At 44.4% G+C, this 24275-nt stretch overlaps 1 protein-coding gene and 1 non-coding gene across 4 annotated transcripts in view; both read right to left on the bottom strand.

Annotated features, from left to right (window-relative positions):
* RCAN3 (RCAN family member 3) overlaps positions 1–14249 on the bottom strand; it is a 43555-nt gene extending 29306 nt beyond the window's left edge. The window contains exons 1-2 of one of the 3 annotated variants that reach the window (XM_003934851.4): positions 14112–14249; positions 1047–1301 (exon numbers count right to left, since the gene is read on the bottom strand). In XM_003934851.4, coding sequence (XP_003934900.1) covers positions 1047–1241 — 195 coding nt within the window. In that variant the 5' untranslated portion in view covers positions 1242–1301; positions 14112–14249. Of the gene's footprint in view, positions 1–1046; positions 1302–13401; positions 13638–14111 lie in introns of those variants that run through there. The other 2 variants (XM_039473538.2, XM_039473539.2) reach the window with 2 other exon arrangements.
* Positions 4597–4761, bottom strand: LOC120366257 (U1 spliceosomal RNA). Its single transcript, XR_005580988.1, has one exon. It is a non-coding gene; the product is annotated as a U1 spliceosomal RNA (small nuclear RNA).
* Positions 14250–24275: the final 10026 nt, after the last annotated feature.

Raw genomic sequence — 24275 nt, 5'->3', positions numbered from 1 at the left:
TGCAGCTCTTTTCTCATTCTGTTTCCTCTGGCCAAAATTCCCTTTCCCTTCCCTGCTGGAATCCTACCCAGCTCTCAAGAGCCCTTCTCCAATGCCACCTCCCTGTGAGACCTTTTATTCCACTGGCTGTGATCCTTCCTCCTTTCTTACCTCAACGCGCTTTTAAATTTATTATTATTATTTTATTTTATGTAGATGAGGGTCTTACTATGTTGTCCAGGCTGGTCTTGAACCCTTGGGCTCAAGTGATCTGCCCACCTCAGCCTCCCAAAGTGCTGGGATTACAGGCACAAGCCACATGAACAGTTTTATTACAACAAAATCATAAATAGCCCTAATAGGTTTTATATAAATTAGCCCCAGGAAAAATTCCTTCTTTTGTGGATGCACTCCCAAGTAATAGGAACCCTGGCTAAAGAATCCAAGGTTTTCTTTAATTACAGTCTCTGAAAATGAATAAATGAATAAATAAGTGAATGGATTAAATAAGACTTGACTCAGAGTTTACTTAATGCCAGTGCTTCTCAAAGTATCCATGGAGAAGGACTGGTTCTGAAACATTTCCTATCTGTTGCAGACTGACACTCATCTGGAAATACAATAAAAACTCGGTGGCAACATCTAAAAGTGGACATACACTTTTTTTTTTTTTTTTTTTTTTTGAGACAGAGTCTCACTCAGTGTAGTGGCAAGGTCTGGGCTCACTGCAACCTCTGCCTCCCAGGTTCAAGTGGTCCTCCTGCCTCAGCCCCGTCAGTAGCTGGGATTATAGGCCCGTACCACCATGCCCAGCTAATTTTTGTATTTTTAGTAGAGACAGGTTTCTCCATGTCGCCCAGGCTGGTCTCGAACTCCTGACCTGAGGCGATCTGCCTGCCTCGGCCTCCCCAAGGGCTGGGATTACAGGCATAAGGCACTGAGCCTGGCCTAAAAGGGGACATACTCTTTCTGTACTTATTCGTCAGGGACCAGTCAAGCTCTGTTTCTCCAAATTCACACATAGTCAACATGATACAGATGCAGGGAAAGGGAGGACAGATTCCTACCTTCTGCTCTTGTGCCTCAAACACTGCTTCATGGACGCTGCAAGCAAAAAGTGAGGTAGGCAGATCACTTAAATCCATCATCTCATCCAAATCATCTTCATTTTCACCAAAAATCATCTCTTCTTCCTCTTCTTGGTCAGTGCTACACAGATCTGACTGGCTATCATTCCAGGATTTCATAGTGTCCCTCAGCATTGTTTTGCAAAAGCGGTTCTTTTCCGTCTGAATAATCCTAGAATGTCTATCAGGCACCCACTGTTAAAAAAGAAAAAGAAAATGCAGAGATAAAACTCTGAAGGCCAAATAATGCTCCAATCAATCAATGTCTCCAGGCAGCAATTCATCAAATGAAGCAATTTTATTTAGAAAGATAAATCAGTATTTAAAACAATGCATTACAGACCTCATAAGTGAATTCTAGATATGCTCATTTGATTTGCTTAGCATATTTTATGTAACGTATTTCACTGGCAATGATTTATTAAGAAAAAAAGGCAAAATGTTTTCTAGTGAACTTAGTGGGTGAAAAGGATAATACAAAATGAGATCTCATCAATATGTGCTCCGGTTTACAAGCAGTAGAAAGAAAAATGTGAACCAGAAGAGTCTCCACATATTTGTTTGGGGTTTTCCATCTACAACATTGTAACTGGCACAGCAGGATACAACCCACGCTAATTCCCTCACCATCTGCACCCTGAAATATGGTCTGTGATGAGCTGACTCTACCTCTCCTAAGCAATTTGTTCTTTTTGAATATACTCTGAAAGAATTAAGTTACACAGAGTCAAAAGTTGTCTATAAATTCAGTCTTTGTTAATATTAGAAATATTTGCAGCAGGCAAAATTTAACATAGAAAATCAAAAAAAGGGCCAGGTACAGTGGCTCATACCTATAATCACAGAACTTTTGTGGGGTTTTTTGTTTTTTGTTTGAGATGGAGTCTCATCACCCAGGCTGGAGTGCAGTGGCACAATCTTGGCTCACTGCAACCTCCACCTCCCTGGTTCAAGTGATTTTCATGCCTGAGCCTCCACTGCAGGCGTGCACCACCATGCCCACCTAATTTTTTGTATTTTTTGGTAGAGAGGGGATTTCACCATGTTGGCCAGGCTGGCCTCAAACTCCTGACCTCAGATGATCTGCCCACCTCGGCCTCCCAAAGTGCTGGTCACAAATACATTTCTTACATACAGTACAATACAGGTTAGTAATTCTGGAATAAAAATAGTGAGGTTTTTTGGTATTCTACAATATCAGTCAAGACTACTTCTAAGAAGTAAAATCTTAACTCATTTGTATAAACATTTTCTGAGGGCCTATTGCTTGGTGCTGGGGAGTGAAGAAGATATGGTTACGGCCCTCAAGGCAACTCCCAGTAGAGCCAGACTTTCTCTTCCTCAGCAATGCTAAGCACCCATTCTCCTAAAGAACCCCATTCCACCAGCTGTCAGCTATACGTTTTTTTTTTTCCTTTTTGAGATGGAATTTCACTCTCACCAAGGCTAGAGTGCAGTATCGCAATGTCAGCTCACTGCAACCTCCTGGGTTCAAGTGATTCTCCTGCCTCAGCCTCCCAAGTAGCTAGGCCTACAGGCATGTGCCACCACGCCTGGCTAATTTGTGTATTTTTAGTAGAGACAGGGTTTCAGGGTGTTCGCCAGGCTGGTCTCGAACTCCTGACCTTAAGTTATTCGCCCGCCTTGACCTCCAAAAGTGTCAGCTATACTTTCAATTTCTCCCTCTCCACTTGTTCCTCTTTCTCAGCAAACATATGTGTTCCCGGGAGCCCTATGATCTGGATTCTACCCTCCCCTCACGCTGCCCCTGATTCTCCTTCACCTTCCTACCAGCTCCTGGGAAACGTGATCTCCTCTTGCTGGGCTCCCTGCTCTAGTCACTCCTGAATTCGGTGCAGTTTGGCCTCCGCACTACCTTTTGGCTGCAGCTGGCCTCCTCATGGACAGCAACGGCTTCCTAACAGGCACCTCACACTTTATCGTGCGTCACTGTCTCACAACTCTACTGCATTTTTTTCTGAAGTGAAGGTCTGTGGCAACCCTGACTGAGCAAGTCTATCGGTTTTCCAACAGCATGTGCTCACTTCGTGTGGGTCACGTTCTGGTCATTCTCACAGTATTTCAAATTTTTTCATTATTATTTTATCTGTTACGGTGATCTGTGATCAGTGAGCTTTGGTGTTACCACTGTAATTGTTTTGGGGCACCACAAACTACACTTGTGAAAGATGATGGACTTAATCAATACATGTTATGGGTGTTTTTTGTTTTTTGTTTTTTTTTTAAGACAGAGTTTTGCTCTTCTTGCCCAGGCTGGAGTGCAGTGGTATGATCTCGGCTCACTGAACCTCCTGGGTTCAAGCGATTCTCCTGCCTGAGCCTCCTGAGTAGCTGCAATTACAGGCATGCACCACCATGTCCAGCTAATTTTGTATTTTTAGTAGAGACGGGGTTTCTCCATGTTGGTCAGGCTGATCTTGAACTCGTGACCCCAGGTGACCCGCCTGCCTTGTCCTCCCAAAGTGCTGGGATTATAGGCGTTAGCCGCTGCACCTAGCCTATGTGGGTGTTCTTAATCAATACCTGTTGTGAGTGGTCTTAATCAACGAATACATGTTGTGGGTGTTCTTAATCAATATGTGTTGCAGGTGTCCTTAATCAATACCCATTGCGGGTGTTCTAACTGCTCCACTGACTGGGGTCATTCCCCCGACTCTCTCCCTCTCCTCGGGCCTCCCTACTCCCTGAGATGGAACAATATTGAAATTAGGCCAATTAATAACCCTACAATGGCCTCTAAGTGTTCAAGTGAAAGGAAGCATCATCCATCTCTCACTTCAAATCAAAAGCCAGCAATGATTAAGCCTAGTGAGGAAGGTATGTCCCGAGAGGCCGAAAGCTAAGTCTCTTGCACCAGTCAGTCACGGCATGAAGGCAAACAAAGAGTTCCCAAAGGAAATTAAAAGTGTTACTCCAGTGAACACACAAATGTTAAAAAAAAAAAAAAAAAAAAAAAAGGCCCAAATAGCCTTATTTCTGATATGGGAAGTTTGAGTGGTCTAGATATAAGATAAACCAGCCACAACATTCCCTTAAACCAAATTCTAATCCAGGGTAAAGCCCTGACTCTCTTCACTTCTATGAAAGATGAGAGAGGTGAGGAAGCTGCAGAAGAAAAGTCTGAAGCTAGCAGAGGAAGGAAAGGAACCATCTCTGTAACATAGAAGCACAAGATGAAGCAGCAAGCGCTGATGTGGAAGCTGCAGCAAGTTATCCAGATGATCTACCTAAGTCATTGGTGACGGTGGCTACCCTCAACAACAGATTTTCAATATAGATGAAACAGCCTTCTATTAGAAGAAGATGCCTGTACGATTTTCATAGCTGGAAGTCGATGCCTGGCTTCAAAGCTTCGAAGGACAGGCTGGCTCTTTTGTTAGGGGCAAACAGAGCTGGTGACTTTCAGTTGAAGCCAATGCTCATTCACCATTCTAAAAATCCTATGGCTTTTTTTTTTTTTTTTTAATTGCCGGGGAAAGAGGGAATGCAGTTCCCCCACTACCACAAATTATGCAGTCAAGTTTCCCACATTTGGGGAAATTGCAGGGGTCAGCACATCCAGAGTGCTATGGATAAGCCTCGCCCTGGGAAAACCACCTTCGGGATCATGGTATCTCCCCTGCCAGGTAAGTATAAAAAATCCTATGGCTCTTAGGAATTGTACTCAATCTACTCTGCCTCTGCTCTATGAATGGAACAATAAAGCCTGGCTGATAGCACATCTGCTAACAGCATGGTTTGCTGCATGTTTTAAGCCCATTCTTGAGACTGCTAAGAAAAAAGACAAGATTCTTTTCAAAATATTACTACTGCTCACTGACAATGCACTTGGTCACCCAGGAGCTCTGACAGAAATATATATAGAGAAATGAATGTTTTTGTCATGCCTGCTAACACAATATCCATTCTGTGGCCCATGATCAAGGAGTTTCTTTGACTTTCAAGTCTTACTATTTTAAGAAACACATTTCCTAAGTATACAGCTGCCAGAGGTGGCAACTCCTCAGATGGATCTGGGCAAAGTAAATGGAAGACTATTTGGAAAGAAGTCACCATTCTAGATGCCATTCAGAACATTCGTGATTCATGGGAGGAGGTCAAAAATCACAACAAGAGTTGGGAAGAAGTTGATTCCAGCCCTCCTGGATGACTCTGAGGTAGTGAAGACATCAGTGGAGGAAGTAACTGCAGATATGGTAGAAACAGCAAGAGAACTAGAATTAGAAGAGCCTAAAGATGTAACTGAATTCCTGCAATCCCAAACAAAACTTGAATGGGTGGAGTTGGCTTCCTGTGAATGAGCAAAGAAGGTGGTCTCTTGAGATAAAATCTACTCCTGGGGAAGATGCTGTACACATTGTTGAAATGACAACAAAGGATTTAGAATATTCCATAAACGCAGTTGATAAACGTAGTTGATAAAACAATGGCAGGTTTAGAGGATTGGCTGCAATTTTGAAAGAACTTCTATTGTAGATAAAATGCTATCAAACAGCATCGCATGCTACAGAGAATCTTTTGTGAAATGCTGTTCTTATTTTAATAATTGCCACAGCCACCCCAAACTACAGCACCACCACCCTGATCAGCCAGCAGCCATCAACCTCAAGGCAAGACCTTCTACCAACAAAAAGATTACGACTCAATTGTTAGCATTATTTTTTAAGATGGGGGTCTCACTCTGTTGCCCAGACTCTAGTACAGTGGCGTGATCATGGCTCGCTGTAGTCTTGACTTTCCCAGGCTCAGGTGATCCTCCCACCTCAGCCTTCCAAGTATCTGGGACTACAAGCGCACACCACCATGCCTGGTTACTTTTTGTAATTTTTGTAGAGACAGGGTTTCGCCGTGTTGCCCAGGCTGGTCTTAAACTTGTGGGCTCAAGTGATCCACTCGCCTCATCCTCCTGAAGTGCTGGGACTATAGGTGTGAACCACCACACCAGCCAATCATTAGCATTTTTTAGCAACAAAGTGTTTTTTAAATTAAGGTATATACATTGTTTTACGACATATGCTATTGTACACTTAATAGACTATAGAATAGTATAAACAAGACTTATATATGCACTGGGAAACCAAACTTTGTGTGACCGGTTTTATTACAGTCGTCTGTAATCAAACCCATGATATCCCCAAAGAAGCCTGTAGCTGAAACCCAGTTTCGAGTCTCAGCCTGTCTCTGGAGCACATGACCAGGCTGCCTGTTCCACTCATTCTTGGACCTCCCTGTGTCCCTGCCTTCTGGGTCTTGGCTCTTCCCGGCCCTTCTTCCTCAACAAGGCTGTCTTTCTCACTGCCTCTTTTTCCTCCACATCCTCATTCTCTTTTCCTCATCTTCCTCTCCTGGGTGATTTTATCCACACTGGAGTATTTAGCTCTGTAACCACCAGAGGTTCTCAACTAAGTTCCTGCCTCCCTGTGGGTCACACACACCTGTGTCAATACTGGTTCTCGTTTCATGCAATGACTTTGAGACAGGATGAATGTCACCAAAGTTGGGAGGGAAGCCAGAGCAGAACCTTGGGCGGTAAGGAGGACGGGCAGTTTGGAAAAGTACCATGTCCCTAAGAGACTGTGATCAGCCTGCTAGTCTTTCCTACCTACACCCCTGAAAATTACTGATTTATACAGCTACATTCAAATTTATATACCAAGATTCACTCTCTCTCCCGAGTTCTCGGGTTTTTTTTGTTTTTTTGTTTTTGTTTTGAGACAGAGTTTCACTCTTGTTGCGCAGGCTAAAGTGCAGTGGTGCAATCGCAGCTCACTGCAACCTCCCCCTCCTGGGTGCAGGTGATTCTCCTGTCTCAGCCTCCTAAGTAGCTGAGACTATAGGCATGCACTACCACACCCAACTAATTTTTTGCACTTTTTTCTAAGTTGCCACTGTAATTTTTTTTTTCCTAAGTCACCACTGTCTGTAAATTATTTTTTGTATTTTTAGCAGAGATGGGGTTTCATCATGTTGGTCAGGCTGGTCTCGAACTCCTGACCTCAGGTGATCCACCCGCCTCGGCCTCCCAAAGTGCTGGGATTACAGACCACTGTGTCCGGCCATATTTTTCACTTTCTATTGAATATATCTATCTAGGTGGCCCACAGGTACAACAACTGTTTTTAACTTATTCATTTATTGTGCCAGAAATCTCCCATCTGAAACCGGGCCCCAGGAGTGTGAGGCAGGGAGTGATACTATACCTCACTTGGCTTTCATTATAGTCTTTTCTTCAAAACAGTTGTTAGGTGGACTTTGTAGCTCTTACAGCGCCTGATTCATTTTTCTGTTATACACTTGTATTGTGATAATTTATTGACAAATCACTTCTAGCCACCAGTGTGTATCTGTGAAGTCCCAGGTCCTGGCACAGTTTCCCGCTCACAGTGTATGCTTAATAAGGGTGGCTAAATAAAAGCAGGTAGCATTGTGGTTTCCCTACTGATATATCAGCACAGACAAATGTACACTGAATTCTGCATAGGACTGGAGGCAGCTTCCCAAAGGAGGTGATGATGAGACTTCAAGGATGAACAGAATTTCAGCAGGAAAAGAATGGGGAGCATCCCACGCAAAGCCAGCAGGAAATGAACAAAGGCAGGAAGACAGTAGGACCAGCATGCACAAAGTTCACGTTACCTGGCCTCGCTGCGGTGCAAGGTGTTTGGTGGGGGATGCATGAGACAGTCAGATAGGCAGGTATGGGCCAGGTTGCAAAGAAAGTAGGGGTACAGAGTTTTGCCATAAAAACCATGTCAACGGCATGTCAATATCAGCATGCCATTGTAGGTTTTTAGGCAGGGAAATGATAAAATCAAATGCATTTTAACTTTTGGTATCTCTAAAAGTGGGCTGTCTTTATATCTTATCTCTTAGAGGCACTAACATTTTTATTCCTATTCCCAACCCATTAAAAAGAGGTAAAGAAAATACTGTGCCCACTTTTTTGGTGACCGGCAAGTTGGGGAGCTCTGACTGACTAGATTTTGAAATTTGAGAAAGTCAACTTACTCTGGATAAGATTTTTTCTCTGTTTCAAGTTCCTTCCTCTAACCCATAAGAAGATTTTAAAAAACAGAGCACAGGAAATAATCCTTCACCTGACTTAAAAAAAAATTCTTAGAATGTTACACCTTCATTTCCTGTTTTCTACCTTCAATTTTGAGTACCGTTTATATATATATATAACTTCAAACAGAAGTTATAAGAATAGCACAGGGAACTCGGGTGCACTGTCTTCTTTACCCAGAGTCACCAATTCCTTCGGTTTTGCCCATCTGCTTTATCTTTCTCCATTTTTATAGATGTGTATTTTCTTGAGCCATTGAAAGATGGAGCATACCCCCTTTACTTCCAAACACTTCAGTGTAAAAGAACAGGATCATTTTCTCACATAACCCACAGAATAATTACCATAAACAGAAAATTTAACATCGATATAATACTATTATCTAATGCATAATTTATCAAACACATAATCTGGATTCAAATTTTGTCAGTTATCCTAATAATGTCTTAGCTATTTTCCTTCTTCTTCTTCTTTTTTTTTTTTGAGACAGAGTATTACTCTGTCACCCAGGCTGGAGTGCAGTGGAGCAATCTCGGCTCACTACAACCTCCGCCTCCCAGGTTCAAGCAATTCTCTGCGTCATCCTCCCAAGGAGCTGAGGGTGCCCACTACCATGCCTGGCTAATTTTTTTAATATTTTTAATAGAGATGGGGTTTCACCACCTTGGTCAGGCTGGTCTTGAACTCCTGACCTCATGATCCACCTGCTTTGGCCTCCCAAAGTGCTGGGATTACAGGCGTGAGCCACTGCACCCAGTCCTTCAATTTTTTTTATTGTTAAATTATTTGTCTTTTGTCCCAAGATACCTATATTTGTTTCTTTCTTTTATCTATTTCAGAGACAGGGTCTCTGTCACCCGGGCTAGAATGCAGTGGTATGGTCATAGCTCACTGCAACCTCAAACTCTTGGGCTCAAGTGATCTTCCTGCCTCAGCCTTCCACATAGGTAAGACAATGGGTACACGCTGCCATGCCTGGCTAATTTTTTGTCGAGATGGGATTTCACTATATTCCCCAGGCTGATCTCAAATTCCTGGCCTCAAGCCTATGTTGCCCATGCTGGTCTTGAACTCCTAGTCTCAAATGATCCTCCTGCCTCAGCTTCACAAATCACTGGGAGTAGTGGTGTAAACTACCATGCCTGACCCAAGATATTTTAATAATCTTTATAGTATTGCTACATTTTCTTCACTTATACATCACTGTATATTTGATAAGCTTAAAAAGGATGGATTGCTGAAATACCACGGTAACTGTAAATGCGTCTGAACAGTCCTTACATATACCCCAGAAAGATTCGAGCTCCATAATCAGACTTTAGATCTGAACTCTGGTTCCTCCAGTACTTTATGTAAATTATGTTGTCTATTTGCTTCTGTTTCCTCAACTGTAAAATAGGGCTAATAATAATCCTTACCCAATAAGGATGTTAGGAGGATTAAATTAGGAAATCCATGCTAAGAGCTCAGAAGAATGCTTTGCATATAGTTAGTGCTCAATAACTGTTTTTACATAGGCACGATCTATGTCAATGCATTGTTGAGTTGAAAGGACCCCAACAGTATTGGAACCACTGGTGGAACTGAACGATAAAATGAGAAAAACTCATTCCCAAAGGATCTAGTTCCAAGCAACAAAAAGGCAACAAAAATAAAACAAACACTTTGTATCATTTCATGAAAACTATTCAGTAGCAGATGAGTCAATAAAGTGAGGGACACCACCACCTGTGAAAAGGGAAAAGAAAACAAATAATTTTTAAAAAGCAAGCTACAGAACAACCACTGGGGGCAGTAATATGGCTCCAGAATAAAAGCGTGTCCAGATGTAAAAAGGCTGTGGTGCCTTTTAATAAACCTTATAGAATGTTAGGCTGTCATGCAAAGCATACAGTAGCAAAGGCATTATCATTCCGAGGATGGTTCTCTTGCTAAAGACAAGCGACGAGGGTTTTAAAAATAGAGTTTGAATTAACATTGTCAACCATTTTATAATTTTCTTTTTAACAGACGCTGTTAAATCGTAAGGGCAGTTAAATCTGAATAGAAAGATATAGGTAAGGAGATTTTATAGAGTAGCTCAGCTTGCACTTAAAAGATAAACTCAGTTTCACTACGGCAAAGAAAAAAAATTACACAAGTACATTCGTTCTACGTGGTGTAACTGGAGGTGTTGCTAACTTTGTGCTGCTCCAACTATCACAAGACTAAACTGTTCCTCAGTTTGCCAGTCCAGGGAAATCTTGACTGGCCCAGCAGAAAGGGCTGAACCAAAATCCTCCAGCTCCAGTAAGCAAAGGTCTATGCTAATCCAGGTTTCCCATCATCTCCAGCACAACTGTAACTGCAGCTGGCTTCTGGCAAAGTATTTCTTCATGGAAATATCAAATAAGTGGAAAAACTCCAGGGAGCATGGCCATCTGCTCTGCCACAACAAGCCTGTGACAAAAGTCATCTATCAAGTCAAAATGTCAAGCACATGGAATTGATCTTGCATTTTTTGTTCTGATCGGGAAAAGGTCAATTATTTCTCCTCCAGGATTAAAATAATAATACTTTTTTCAAATTAATAGGCTTCCCAGCCTGGTGAAACATTTCAATATCTTATCTAGACGCACTTTTTACTTTTCTTATGTGTTCAAAATGCTACCGGACGAACTGGAAGTAAGTGCTCCATTTTCAGGTCTACAAGTACCCTGCTGAATAACCTTGGGAAAAATCACTTGGCTTTTTTGTATTTATAAAATAAACAAAATAAAATGCATCAAATATAGAAAATAAACACAGGTGCTTTGGGCAACTAAGTTCCTTTTTTAAACTTCTAAATTATAAATTTCAACAAGTTAAAAAAACAAAGAACACCTGGACTGGTGCAGTGGCTCATGCCTGTAATCCCAGCACTTTGGGAGGCGGAGGCAGGCAGACTGCCAGAGCTCCAGAGTTCGAGGCCAGCCTGGGCAACATGGCGAAACCCCCCCGCTACAAAAAAATACATGGGAATACATGGTGCACTCCTGTAGTCCCAGCTACTCGGGAGGCTGTGGTGGGAGGAATACTTGAGTCTGGGAGGCCAAGGCTGCTGTGAACTTGTTTGGACCACTGCACTCCAGCCTGGACAACAGAAGACCTTGTGTCAAAAAAAAAAAAAAAAAAAAAAAAAAGCAAGAAGAAGAAAACAACCACCACAAAAAGCCACTTAAGACTGTCAACGGGAAGTTCTGAACGGCTATCACAAAGCCCTACCTTCTATTCTCTATTCATTTACCACTTACAGGTAGAGCTGTACTATTTTTTAGTAGCTGTGGTAAGAAAAATTTGGTGCAACAGAAAAGTAAAATGGGTGAAAATTTGATTTTTGTATTTTGTATGTTTCAATGACCCATGTCCTGTTTTCACAGATAATCTAGAATTGGTCCTGTTATAACTGAGGTTCCACTCCACCAGGAATTTGTTAGCAAGAGACAGAAATAAACAACAACAAAAACCAGCCTACAGAACATAGGAAAACAAGAGGCTTTAAAGATAACTGACGTCAAGACATACAAGACTGACGCTATTTGTTTTGCTGTGTATAATTCATTTTCCCTGGATAGAACCTCTACATTCTAGGGGAAAAGTGGAGATTGCCACCTTACCTCCACCTTCTGTGTTTTTTTCTAAGTAACAAATGGTGTTGAACTTTAGAGCTTCCATTATTTCACAGGGTTCGGGCTAATGGATTTCTAAGTGACACTGTTTTTCATGTTTTAAGTCCTTCAACCAACAACTCTAACACCATTCAAAATCTGCTCTTGACTGTTACCCTAACGTTCACATGCTTTAAACTTTTACAAACATAACGTTGTATTTCAATAGCAGGAAAAATCTTGTTTCCCCGAAAAGGACTGAAATCTGTTTCCAAGCTAAGAAAGAAACGGTTTGGGTCAGGCGCAGTGGCTCATGCCTGTAAGCCCAGCACTTTGGGAGGTACAGGTGGGCAGATGGCTTGAGCCCAGGAGTTCAGAGTTCAACAACAGCCTGGGCAACACAATGAGACCTAATCTCTACAAAAAATTAGCCAGCACCTGCAGTCCCAGCTACTCGGGAGGCAGAGACGTGAGAGGATCACTTGATTCTGGGAAGCTGAGGCTGCAGTGAGCTGTGTTTGTACCACAGCACTCCAGCCTCAACAGGGTGACAGAGTGAGACCTTGTCTCAAAAAGAAGAAAAGAAAAAAGAGAAGAAGAAAAGGCAAGGCTTTCTAATGCAGTAAAATGTAAAGCTGATGACCTGGCTAAAGAAGAGACTGTTTTCAGGCTTTTCAGTCTTTCTGCATGGAAAGTCCACTTCTAGAAGATCAATTTAAATCCCCACCAAAAAGAACACATTTGTGTGATGCACATCTAGCTCCTGTATTATGTTTACAGAATTTAAGATATTGAACCAAAGCCAATGAAATATTCTTAAAACAAATTACATCATATGTAATCACAGCTACAGATAAGTCAATTGCTTCTTTTGCCAAATAGTACATCAGAGACTTCTATCAAAAGTTAAAATAAATGTGAGGTACTCAGTGGCTTCCAACAAGTGGAAGCGAATATGTTTGGCTTTCAGCACTACAGGAAAACATCACTTTAAATAATCCTTGTTTGTATCTGAAACGCGGATCTGGATTGCTTCCTACACTGGAATCCTAATCTCTACAGGAGATGATCAGATTTTGCACGGAAGCCAGACGAATCAACCTGGCACAGATCACTGCTGCCCTACCTGTCCAGGTGGCGGACAGAAGCAGACAGACAAGTTTCAAGAAGTTAGGGAGTCACTAAAGCGATGGTGGCCCAGGCACCGTGGGGGAAGCGGGGCGAGGGGGAAGGACAGGGGGGTTTCCACCTCCCAGGCGCCCCTGCACCGCTCCTCCCTTCAGGGACAGGCTGGGCCTGTCGCCTTTTCAAAAAGTCAAACATTTGCTGAGAGAAAATCGTTGGTGGAGAAGAGAAAACATTTTTGTTTTGTTTTCCAGGACACCACCCCGAGGCTGCCAGACTAGACTCCGAGCGTGAGACGGGTGCGGCGGGAGGTGAGGTCGCGCGCCGCAGCATCTCCGGGTCCCACGGCTCTGAGCGTCCTCCCTCCCGGGCTTCTCTAGGCAGCTTCTTCCTTTTTTTTTTTTTTTTAACTTTTCACGCCCCCGCGCCCCACCCCCGCCCCGCGCTGGATGCAAACCTGACGGAGAGGCCGGGCGCCCAGGGGCCTCACCTGCACGCCCCGGCGCCGCAGGACCGGAGCGGGAGGGCGACGGACGGGCTCGGGCGGCTCGACGGGGCTGCGGGGAGCCGGGCGCTGCGAGCTGCGGGGCCTCCGGGAGCCTGGTGGGCGGCGGGCGGGGCAGAGGGCAGAGCCAGGAGCGGCCGGCGGCGACAGTCTCGCCGCCACGCCCTCGACGCCGGCGAGAGCGGCCGCCTAAGCGGGGACGAGGGCGGTGTCCGGGCCCAGGGAGGGTGCCGCGCGTACTCCCGGCCCCGCGCGCCCCGCCTCGCACCCTCCTGCTCTGGCAGGGCGCGCGCACAGCGGCGCAGGCGCCCGAGACCGGGACGAGGCGGGGGCCGGGGCGGGGGCGCGCGGGGGCCGGGGCGGGGTGGTGGGGGTGACTCGCCGCGTGCGCGCCGGCGCGCGCCTTCCTCCAGCTCCTCCAGTCCCTGGTTCCCGGCCTTGTGAGCGGCCTGGGCCGGGGCTGGGGCGGGGGCTTTAGTTTCCCCGAAAGCAGGACGTGTGGCGACCTTCTCGTTTTCCACAGGCAGCAGAGACAGCCGATCTCCTTTTCCTGCTAGCCCAGTAGGACAGTCCTCCCAGTAGGAGCAGCTCATGAGAATATGACGAACGTTTACTCAGGGCCGGTTACTATGTACACTGTGCCCCGCGCGCGGCGAGTTTACCTCGGTTCACCTCCCGGCAACCGGCGGCCCGGATATTCTCAGATGCGGGGATGCGGGGTGCTTCCCGGCGCCTCGTTGCCCTGGGAGAGATGGCCGCAAGTAGCTGAGCTGCCGCGAGCACCGGGTGTGGGACGGCCCAGGCTGGGTCCAGCCCTGGTGGGTACAACCCTCTTTCCCTCCCGACTCTTTCCCCTCCCCTCTCCTCCCTTCTCCCTCCTCCCTCCTCCCTCTTCCCGCGCTCTCTCCTCCTCTCACTCCTCTTCACCCCATGCCCTGTCTACCGTTGTCATACAAGTCACACGTTTAATGCTTTCTTTTTCGTGGAAAAACTCTTGCACGCAGTCTTGCGTGTCTCTGACGCCCTAGGAAACCACGGGACATGATTACGCCTATTTCTCAAAGGGAAGAGCCAGAGTCTAAGCTGTGGAGCGAGTTTCAGTGGTAGGACTGGGGCTTACATTGGCAGTTAGTATTATTACTAATAATGATGATGACAAAGCTCAAGAGCCCAACTTGGAAGGCAGCAGGCATCTCTTCTCTTAGCCAGCAGAGAGGGAAGCAGGGTCACAGAGCAGGGAAAATTACTTGGCTCAGCTCCCACTTGCAAGGACGCGCAGCCACCTGGTGGTGCGCACCTGTATTCCCAGCTTCTCAGGAGGCTGAGGCGGGAGGATTGGTTGAGGCCAGGAGTCTGAGACCAGCCTGGACAACATAGCAAGAAAAAAAAAAAAAAAGGAATGTGCAGTTAGAAGAAAATCAGCTCTGGCGGGGCGCTGTGGCTCACGCCTATAATCCCAGCTCTTTGGGAGGCCAAGACTGGTGGATCACCTGAGGTCGGGAGCCCGAGACCAGCCTCACCAACATGGAGAAACCCCATCTCTACTAAAAATACAGAATGAGCCGGGTGTGGTGACGCATGCCTGTAATCCCAGCTACTTGGGAAGCTGAGGCAGGAGCTTGAACCCAGGAGGCAGAGGTTGCGGTGAGCCGAGATCATGCCACTGCACTCCAGCCTGGGCAACAAGAGCTCAAAAAGGAAGAAAAAGAAAGAAAGAAAGAAAAAAACAGAAGAAGAAGAAAATCAGCTCTGATCACCCACTCAAGGCCTTTCAGAGGCAAAGTTAGCACAGTGAAGGTTAACATCAAAGGCACTCAGTGCCTGCATCATGGGGCAGGAAGATGGACTAAAATGTGTACAGCACATCTCATCCCTGCTAGATGTAAACTGAGGAATCGGGATTAGGATTGGATCATGACCCCAAGGGCTCTCCAGCAGTTGAGCCCAGCACGGGCACAGAGGAATGTCCAGCAGGTCACCCCTCCTGCTTGCTGCTCGATGCGTCTGCTGTTCTTGCTGCCTCCAACCCTGCTGCTCCTGCTCTTGACTTAGCTCAGTTCTTCACTTTCATTAATTTAATAAGTATTGATTGCAAGCTGCTTCTTTTGTCAAGGTTACCCTAAGAACTACAGTAATTTTTTTTCTCTAAATTTGTCTAACACAGCAACTTTTGCAAAAATTGAGGTTTTTTGGTTTGTTTGGTGTTTTTGTTTGTTTGTTTGTTTGGTGTTTGTTTTGAGATGGGATCTACTCTGTTGCCTAGGCTAGAATGCAGCGGCACAATCATAGCCCACTACAGCCTCAGCCACCCAGGCTCAAGCCTCCCATCTCAGCCTCCTGAGTAGCTGGGACTACAGGCCCATGCCACCATGCCTGGCTAATTTTTCTGTTTTTGTAGAGACGAGGTCTCACTATGTTGCCCAGGCTGGTCTCGACTCCTGAATTCGAGCAATCCTCCTGCCTTGGCCTCCCAGAGTGCTGGGGTTATAGGCATGAGCCACTGCACCTGGCCAAAAAATTGAGTTTTCACATCAGATGAGTTTGGAAACGGCTGCATTCCATAGCCCTGCTTGGAGATGTGTGATGCATGTTCGCACAAAAATGGTCCCGGGACATCCTACGTCAAAAACAACCAGGTTAGCTTGTTTAACTTAGTTATTAAGCCCTGTGTGGGTGTTGGGCTTGCAAGGATAAGGCCCACACAGCTCTGCCACCTGAGGAGCTCACAGATGGGGGAGACAGTGATTGTGATACAATTGTAGATGTGCACTAATTGAGACATTTGCAAAGTGCTGACGAAGGAGAAGTGAGCAGTCCTACATGCAAGGATCAGGGAAACCTTTGCAGTTAAGAGGATATTTAAGTAAGAGTTTTTTAGGGGGAGAAGACGAAAAAGAACATTCCATACAAATAACAGCATTATTTAGAGACATATAACTGTATCTTTGGGTTGGTCTTTAGGGTAAGCATTATCAAGTATTATCCAAGATTATCTTTATTTTTTCATGGAATACATCAATCAGACTGGGTTAAGCAGCAAATGGAACGTGCCGAGTCACATAACAGAAAAGTTTGGGGCTTCAGGCACGTCTGGATCCAGGGGCTTAACCTATGACATCAGGATTAAGTCTTTTCTCTCCATTTCTTGACTCTATTTCCTGTTGACTTTTCATTCTTAGGCTTCCTTTTCCCCATGAGATGGCAGAATGGCTGCTTACAACTTTAAATCACACCCTTACCAGCAGAAAGAGTTTCTTTTCCCTGACGCTGTCAACAAAAATCCCAGGACTATATCTCGTTGGTCTAACTTGTGTTATTTGTGCATGACTACACCACTCTCTTGAGAAGGGGCATGGGACATTCTGACATCTCCTCTCAAATCACATGGACTGAAGTTCAGGGAGAGGTGGCTTCCTGTCCTAGATAATTTCTGTTGGCCTTTCCTGACCTCCACCCTTTTCCTTCCTAATCTGAGCCTCAAGAGGCCAAACTGCATGGTACCGCTTCCCCAGGTCCCTTGTCCTCTGACTTACAGTTGAATTCACCAAGTAGAAGATGCTGGGAATGAGACCAGAGGGTTGGAGGAGGAGGAAGGTAAGGGTATTATTCCTCTGGCTTTGCCTTTCTAGGTTGCTGCAGGTTGGCTACGTGCATTTACTGAAGCTTCTGTCAACTGGCCTTCTTCACACGGGTATTCTCTCCTAGTTCTAGTCAATTCTCCCTTCTCTCACCCTCAAGGTGATAATGGCTCCCCTCTGTAGCTTACCACAGTGTATCACATCATCAGTCCTACTTTCTCCCTCAACCCTGCCCACACATCCGTATGTAACCTTTACTAAACCCTCCTTAGATTAATCATCTGCTGGGATGGTTACGTTCACCAAAGGAGATTCAAGTCGCTATTACCAAAAGAAAGGAGAATGAATAAGGAGCAGGCAAGAGCACCAAGGCAGTGACACTGATTTGGAAGAAGTATTACCATAGTGTAGACCAGAGATGACGGTGGCTCGGACAGCGGGGGAAGCAATGAGAAATGGCAGGATTCTGGCTCTATCTCAGAGGCAACGTTAACACAAGTTACTGAGGAATTGTGTGTAAGTTGCGAGCGGTAGAGAGGAGTGGAGGATGGAAGCAGCTGGAAAACATGCATCGGGAGCCCAGGAGTGAGCTCGGACCAGCTGTAGTGATTTGGGAGAGAGGCGCGGTGGTTAGCTGAAACCACAGGCTCAGATGAAATGGCCCAGTGAGCAAATGTAGAACAGAACACAATAGGGACAAAGAGCAGAATCGAGAAGAACAAACACCAGCCTTTCCATGGTGAACAGAGGAAGAGTTGCCATCTTGTATCTATGGTCTAGATCGTGAACGACTCAATAACTTGAGAACAGGAGTGGACTCCCACATCCTTCCTCTTTACCATCCTGTCTAGCGAGGTGATGGCCACACAGGGAGTAATAAATGCTTGTTATGAATGAACTTGACACAGTTTCACATTTCTAACACTCCCTCTCTCTCCTTCTCACATAAGGTTTGAGTTACAGGCCAAGAAAAAGAGAGAGAAATTGATCCCTGTGGCTCAATCCGTTGAAACCTATGCCAAGGTTGCTAAGCGTTTCACTGTCCTGGAAAACTTTAGAACCTCTCCAATGATACCACAGATCCTGAGTAGCACAGCTCTTGCCTTGCAGAGGAATTTCCAGACCTGCGATTTCATTTCAGATTTTCTTATTCTTATTTGAGTAGATTTAACAGTAAATACCCTAACAAATCCTTAATAGGTTTGTGTTGGGTCTGTGCTATGAAAATAATACAAATGGCAAAAGATCTCCATCTCACACTCATACATCGCTGGTGGAATGTGAAAGGATGCAGCTGTTTTTGGAAACTGCCAGTTTATCAAGTTAAACATACACCTACCCTATGACCCAGAAATTCTACTCCCAGATGTAAACTCAAGAGAAATGTAGGAAAATGTCTACCAAAAGGAGCTGGTACAAGAATGCTCTTAACATCTTGGTCAGGCATGGTGGCTCACACCTATAATCGCAGCACTGGAACACCAAGGTGGGTGGATCAGTTGAGGTCAGGGGTTTGAGACTAGCCTGGGCAACATGATGAAAGCTTTCTCTACTAAAAATACAAAAACTAGCTGGGCGTGGTGACAGGCACCTGTAATCCCCGCTACTTGGGAGGCTGAGGTGGGAGAATGACATGAACTCAAGAGGCAAAGGTTGCAGTGAGCCAAGATCATGCCACTGCATTCAAGCCTGGACAACACAGTGAGACTCCATCTCAAACAAAACAAAACAAAAACAATTTTTTTTTTTTTTTTTTTTTTTTGAGATGGAGTTTTGCTCTTGTTACCCAGGCTGGAGTGCAATGGCGCGATCTCAGCTCACCGCAACCTCCGCCTCCTGGGTTCAGGCAATTCTCCTGCCTCAGCCTCCTGAGTAGCTGGGATTATAGGCACGTGCCACCATGCCCCCCAAATTTTTTACTCATACTATTCTCCAGTTATAAATATCCCAAAGGCCCACAAAAGGCTAAGAAAATCACGGTATATTCAAACAATGTACTACTACACAGCAATAAAAAATCATGAAATACTGATACACATAACAATGGATAAATCTCAAAAACAATTGTTGAGCAAAAGAACTCGGCTGGGTGCAGTGGCTCACACCTGCAATCCCAGCACTTTGGGAGGCTGAGGCAGGTGGATCACGAGGTCAGGAGTTCAAGACCAGCCTGACCAACATGGTGAAACCCCATCTCTACTAACAGTACAAAAATTAGCTGGACATGGTGGCGTGCGCCTATAGTCCCAGCTACTCTGGAGGCTGAGGGAGGAGAATTGCTTGAACCCAGGAGGTGGAGGTTGCAGTGAGCTGAGATGGCGCCACTGCACTCCAGCCTGGTGGCAGAGTGAGACTCTGTCTCAAAAAAAAAAAAAAAAAAAAAAAAAAAAAAAAAAGTCAAAGAGCATAGATGTATGATTTCATTTATAGGAAAGTCAAGAGGGGGTAAAAGTAGTGTATGGTAAGAAGCATCAGAATAGTGGTTGCTTCTGAGGGTAGGGATTAATTGGAAAGGAGCGCAAAGGAACATTCAGGGGTTACGGAAATGTTCTTTCCATGCTGGTATGTTTGTCAGACACGGTTCTAGACATTGGGAATATAGCAGTGAACAAAACAGACCAAGTTCCTGCTTTTGTACAAATCCATCTCAGTTCTTTTAATTGGTTGCATTGTTTAATGCATTTTTAAATAGGAAAAAAAAAGTGGCCTTTCTTTAAATATAGTCCATGACAAATCTGAGGAATGCTCTTGCTTCATTTTTAGTTGCTGATGGGATGGCACAAATGTACAATGGAAAGAGAATGGCCTCCGGGAAGTCAGCTCCACCACTGACTGGTTGTGTGACTTTTGGACAAGTGCTTTAACCCTATGAAGCCTTACTTTTCTCATCTGTTAAATAGAATTTTGTTATTATTATTTTTTTAATTTACAAGCAAGATCTCACTGTGTTGCCCCAGGCTGGTCTCAAACTGCCGGGCTCAAGCGATCCTCCCATCTCAGCCTCCCCAACTTAAACAGAATCAATGATAGCTGCCTTGCAAGGTTGTTTTGTAAAGTGCCAGACACATTGCAGATGCTCAGGAAACATTAGCTGGTTTATAATCAGTTTACAAGTAACATTTTACTTTTGTCCAGTGAAATATGAGCAGAGGGAGGCTGACTTGGCTGGCAGAGGTACCCTTGGCCTTTTGCTGTTCTTTCTTCTAGCCTGCAATGTGAACATGAAGGCTGGAGCTCTAGCAGCCATTCTGAACTAGGAGGTAACCTTGAAGATGGAAGCCACACATCAGAATGGTGAATCCAAAAGACGAAAAACCTGTATCCCTTGTGACACTAGAGCTGCCATACCAGCCCTGGGTTCCACCACCTATAATGCCTTCATATAGTAAAGAAATATTCTTGTATCTCGTTAGGTGTCTGTTGCAGCCAAACATAGTCCCAACTGATATTCACTGTAAATAAGTCCATGGCTCGCCGTAGTACTTTTTCAAAGCATCTATCACAATTGTAATTAATAATTATGCAATTCCTGGTTTAATGCCTAAGTGAATACCCAAGTAGAATATCAGTTCCATGGGGGCAGGGATTAGTCTGTTCACAGATGTATTCCCAGCTCCTATAACAACGTCTAGTTCTGGTAGGTAGTAAGTGCACAATAAATGTAGCAGAGTGAAAGGGAGAGAGGAAACGGAGCTGCTTCTGATGAAGAGAGAAATCACCAGATAAGAGAGCATGCAGTGAGACAGAAAGAAGGGGAAGCTGGAAGCCTGCCTGCTTTAACTCTAGTAATCGATTGATCTCTCCTGTCTCAGGCTCATTAATATGCATCTGGGTGTGCTGGCTATTTCAATTCATGTTCTGCCACACACTCTACATTTCCTATGGGATTTGCATCGCAGATGGTACCTTTTCCTGAAGAGCCTTAAATTAACCTGCCTCCCTGGTAACACCCTCATTTGTCTCCCATTCCTGGCAAGTCAGCCGTTCCCCCAAGAAGAGAGTTGCAACACGATCCGATAGTTTGCTGGAGGAGTGAAACTTCTTATCAGCACCACATCCAAGATTGGTTGGGAGATGAGTCATGTCGATTTTTGACATTTTAAAATTTGTCATTATAAAAATTGGACTTGGCCTTTATAGAAAATTTGAAAACAAAAAGATAAATAAAAAAAAATTTAAATCACATCCAATCCCAGGATCCAGAGATAGTCATGGGCAAGGAAAATACATTGAGTCCCCCAAATCATTAAGCTAAAGGGAAACGGAAAGCTGGGACCTGCTCAGGACAAACCTGCTCCCCATTCTACTCAAAGTCACTCCTCTACTCCCAGAGAGAAATACAGATCTGATTGCCTGCTTCGGAGAGGTGAATCAGAGACTTAAAAGAATGCAACCATTTGTCTCTTACCTACCTATGACCTGGAAGCCCCCTCCCTGCTTCAAGTTGTCCCGCCAATGTTCATCTTACATATGTTGATTGATGTCTCATATCTCCCTAAAATGTATAAAACCAAACTGTTGTCTGACTGCCTTGGGTACATGTTGTCAGGACCCCCTGGGGCTGTGTCTTGGGCATGCAGCTTCAATCTTGGCAAAATAAACTTCCTAAATTAACTGAGACCTGTCTTAGATTTTCGGAGTTTACAGTCACTATTCAACATTTTAGTATACAGTATTTCTCTCCAATTTTTTGGATAAGATTAGTATACCATTAGAATCAGCCAATTTGAATCTCCTATTTTACTTAACATTATCTTGTACTTTAAAATACTATTTTAAAAAAATTTTAATGACTACATAATATTGCATTGTGTGTTCTGTTATTTATCTCATCATTTACTCGCTGAAATCAAAGTTTCATTCCAATTTTCTCTTACATAAGTAACCGTATAATGAATACCTTTATATGTAAAATGTGCTGTTGCATTTGTGATTATTTCCTCAGCACAGATTCCCAGAAGTGGTTACTAGGCAAAGGGGCATGAACATTTTTTAAAACTCTTATTGGAAAATGACAAAATACATTTCAAAAAGGTTATTACTGTATTTAATTATAAATGCCTTTCCTGTTTGGTGGGAAAAAACAAAAACAAAAAAAAAAACCTCCCCACGTGTGACATCTTGATTCTTCACATGTGCTTCATTTGAGATCTGCCCAAGCCCTCAGTCCCTTCTTCCCCTGAGCTATTAGCATTGTTTAATTGTTTATAAGTACGTTTTATACATGGTGGATAGTAACCCTGTGATTATATTTGTTGAAAAACTTCGCTTCATAATTTCCCTTTTGAAGATTTTCTTTTTTTGATATAAAGATGTTTTTACATTTTTATTTGGCCAGGTGTGGTGGCTCATGCCTGTAATCCTAACAATTTGGGGGCCCAAGGCAAGAGGACTGCATGAGCCCAGGAGTTCAAGATCAGCCTGGGTAAACAGTGAAATCTTGTTTCTGTAAAAAATACAAAAATTAGCTGGGTGTGGTGGCATGCACCCTTGTTCCCAACTGCTCAGGAGGCTGAGGTGGGAACATCGCTTGAGCCCAGGAGATAAAGGCTGCAGTGAGCCATGATTGTACCACTGTACTCCAGCCTGGGTGATAGAGTGAGACCTGCTCTCAAAACAGACAAACAAAAATCCCATGTAATCCTAGCACTTTGGGAGGTCCAGGAGGGAGGATCACTTGAGCCCAGGGGTTCAAGACCAGTCTGGGCAACATGGCAACACCCCATCTCTACAAAAAAAAAAAGAATTAACCTGGGTATAGTGGCAGGCATCTGCAGTCCCAGGTACTCAAGAGTCTGAGCTAGGAGCATCACTTGAGTCCAAGGAGGTTGAGGCTGCAGTGAGCTGTGGTCAGACACCTGCACTCCAGCCTGGATGACAGGGTGAGACCCTGCCTCAAAAAAAAGGTTGTTTGTAGGCAGTTTATTGATCTTGTGTTTTATGATCTCTTAGCTTGCTGAAGTCTAATTAATCGTGACTTTTACTTTCTTTTTTTGGGGGACAGGGTTTATCAAGATGTAACACCAACATAAGTCGAGGTAAGCCTCAAACTTAAGTACTATTAGCAGTGGTTCTAACATTTATAATTAAAGAACCTGCTGCTTCATATATATACAGTTTAGTACAGAAGCTCCTTTATTTATGATAGGTTATGTCCTGATAAAGCCATTGTAAGTTGAAAATATCGTTAAGTCATACGTTTGTTTGTTTTGAGACAGAGTCTTGCTTTGTTGCCCAGGCTGGAGTGCAGTGGCATGATCTCGGCTCACTGCAACCTCTGCCTCCCGGGTTCAAGTGATTCTCCTGACTGAGCCTCCTGAATAGCTGGGACTACAGGTGCATACCATCACACCTGGCTAATTTTTGTATTTTTGGTAGAGAAGGGGTTTCACCATGTTGGCCAAGCTGGCCTTGAACTCCTGACCTCAAGCGATCCACCCGCCTCAGCCTCCCAAAGTGCTGGGATTGCAGGTGTGAGCCACCATGCCCAGCCCATAAGTGTATTTAACACCGTACATGTAACCTACTGAACATCATAGCACAGCATAGCCGACCCCACAGTATGCTCACAGTACTTACATTAGCCTACAGCTGGGCAAAATCAGCTAACACGAAGCTTATTTTATAAAGTGTTGGATACCTCATGGAATTTATTGGTGACAGTACTGAAAGTGAAAGCAGAATGTTTGTGTGGGTACTCAAAGTACAGTTTCTACTGAACGTGTGTCACTTTCACATCATTGCAAAGTGGAAAATCGTTAGGTTGAACTATCAAAAATTAGGGACCTGTGCAGGGCATGGTGGCTGCCACCTGTAATCCCAGCAATTTGGGAGGCCGAGGCAGGCAGATTGCTTGAGTCCAGGAGTTTGAGACCAGCTTGGGCAACATGATGAAACCCCGTCTCTACTAAAAATACACACACAAAAAACTAGTCAGGCCTGATGGTCCCAGCTACTTAGGAGGCTGAGGTGGGAGGATGACTGGGGAGGCGAGGGTTGCAGTGAGCCACTATGTGCCACTGCATCCAGCCTGGGTGACAGAGTGAGACCATGTCTCAATTTCAAAAAAAGAAAATTGAGGACTGTCTGAATATATAAGAACATACTACATATATATTTCCAGATGATTTCTTTCATTGCATTGATCAAGCTGTTAATAGAAACTGTTTTGATCATTTTAGGTTTTGTTTTTTTTTTTTTTTAGATGGAATTTTGCTCTGTTGCCTAGGCTGGCGTGCAATGGCACGA

The sequence above is a fragment of the Saimiri boliviensis genome, chromosome 11, assembly GCF_048565385.1.
Source record: "Saimiri boliviensis isolate mSaiBol1 chromosome 11, mSaiBol1.pri, whole genome shotgun sequence".
Classification (NCBI taxonomy): Eukaryota; Metazoa; Chordata; class Mammalia; order Primates; family Cebidae; genus Saimiri; species Saimiri boliviensis.
The sequence above is the reverse complement of the archived record's forward strand: the minus strand, read 5'-3'. Positions and strand labels throughout refer to the sequence as shown.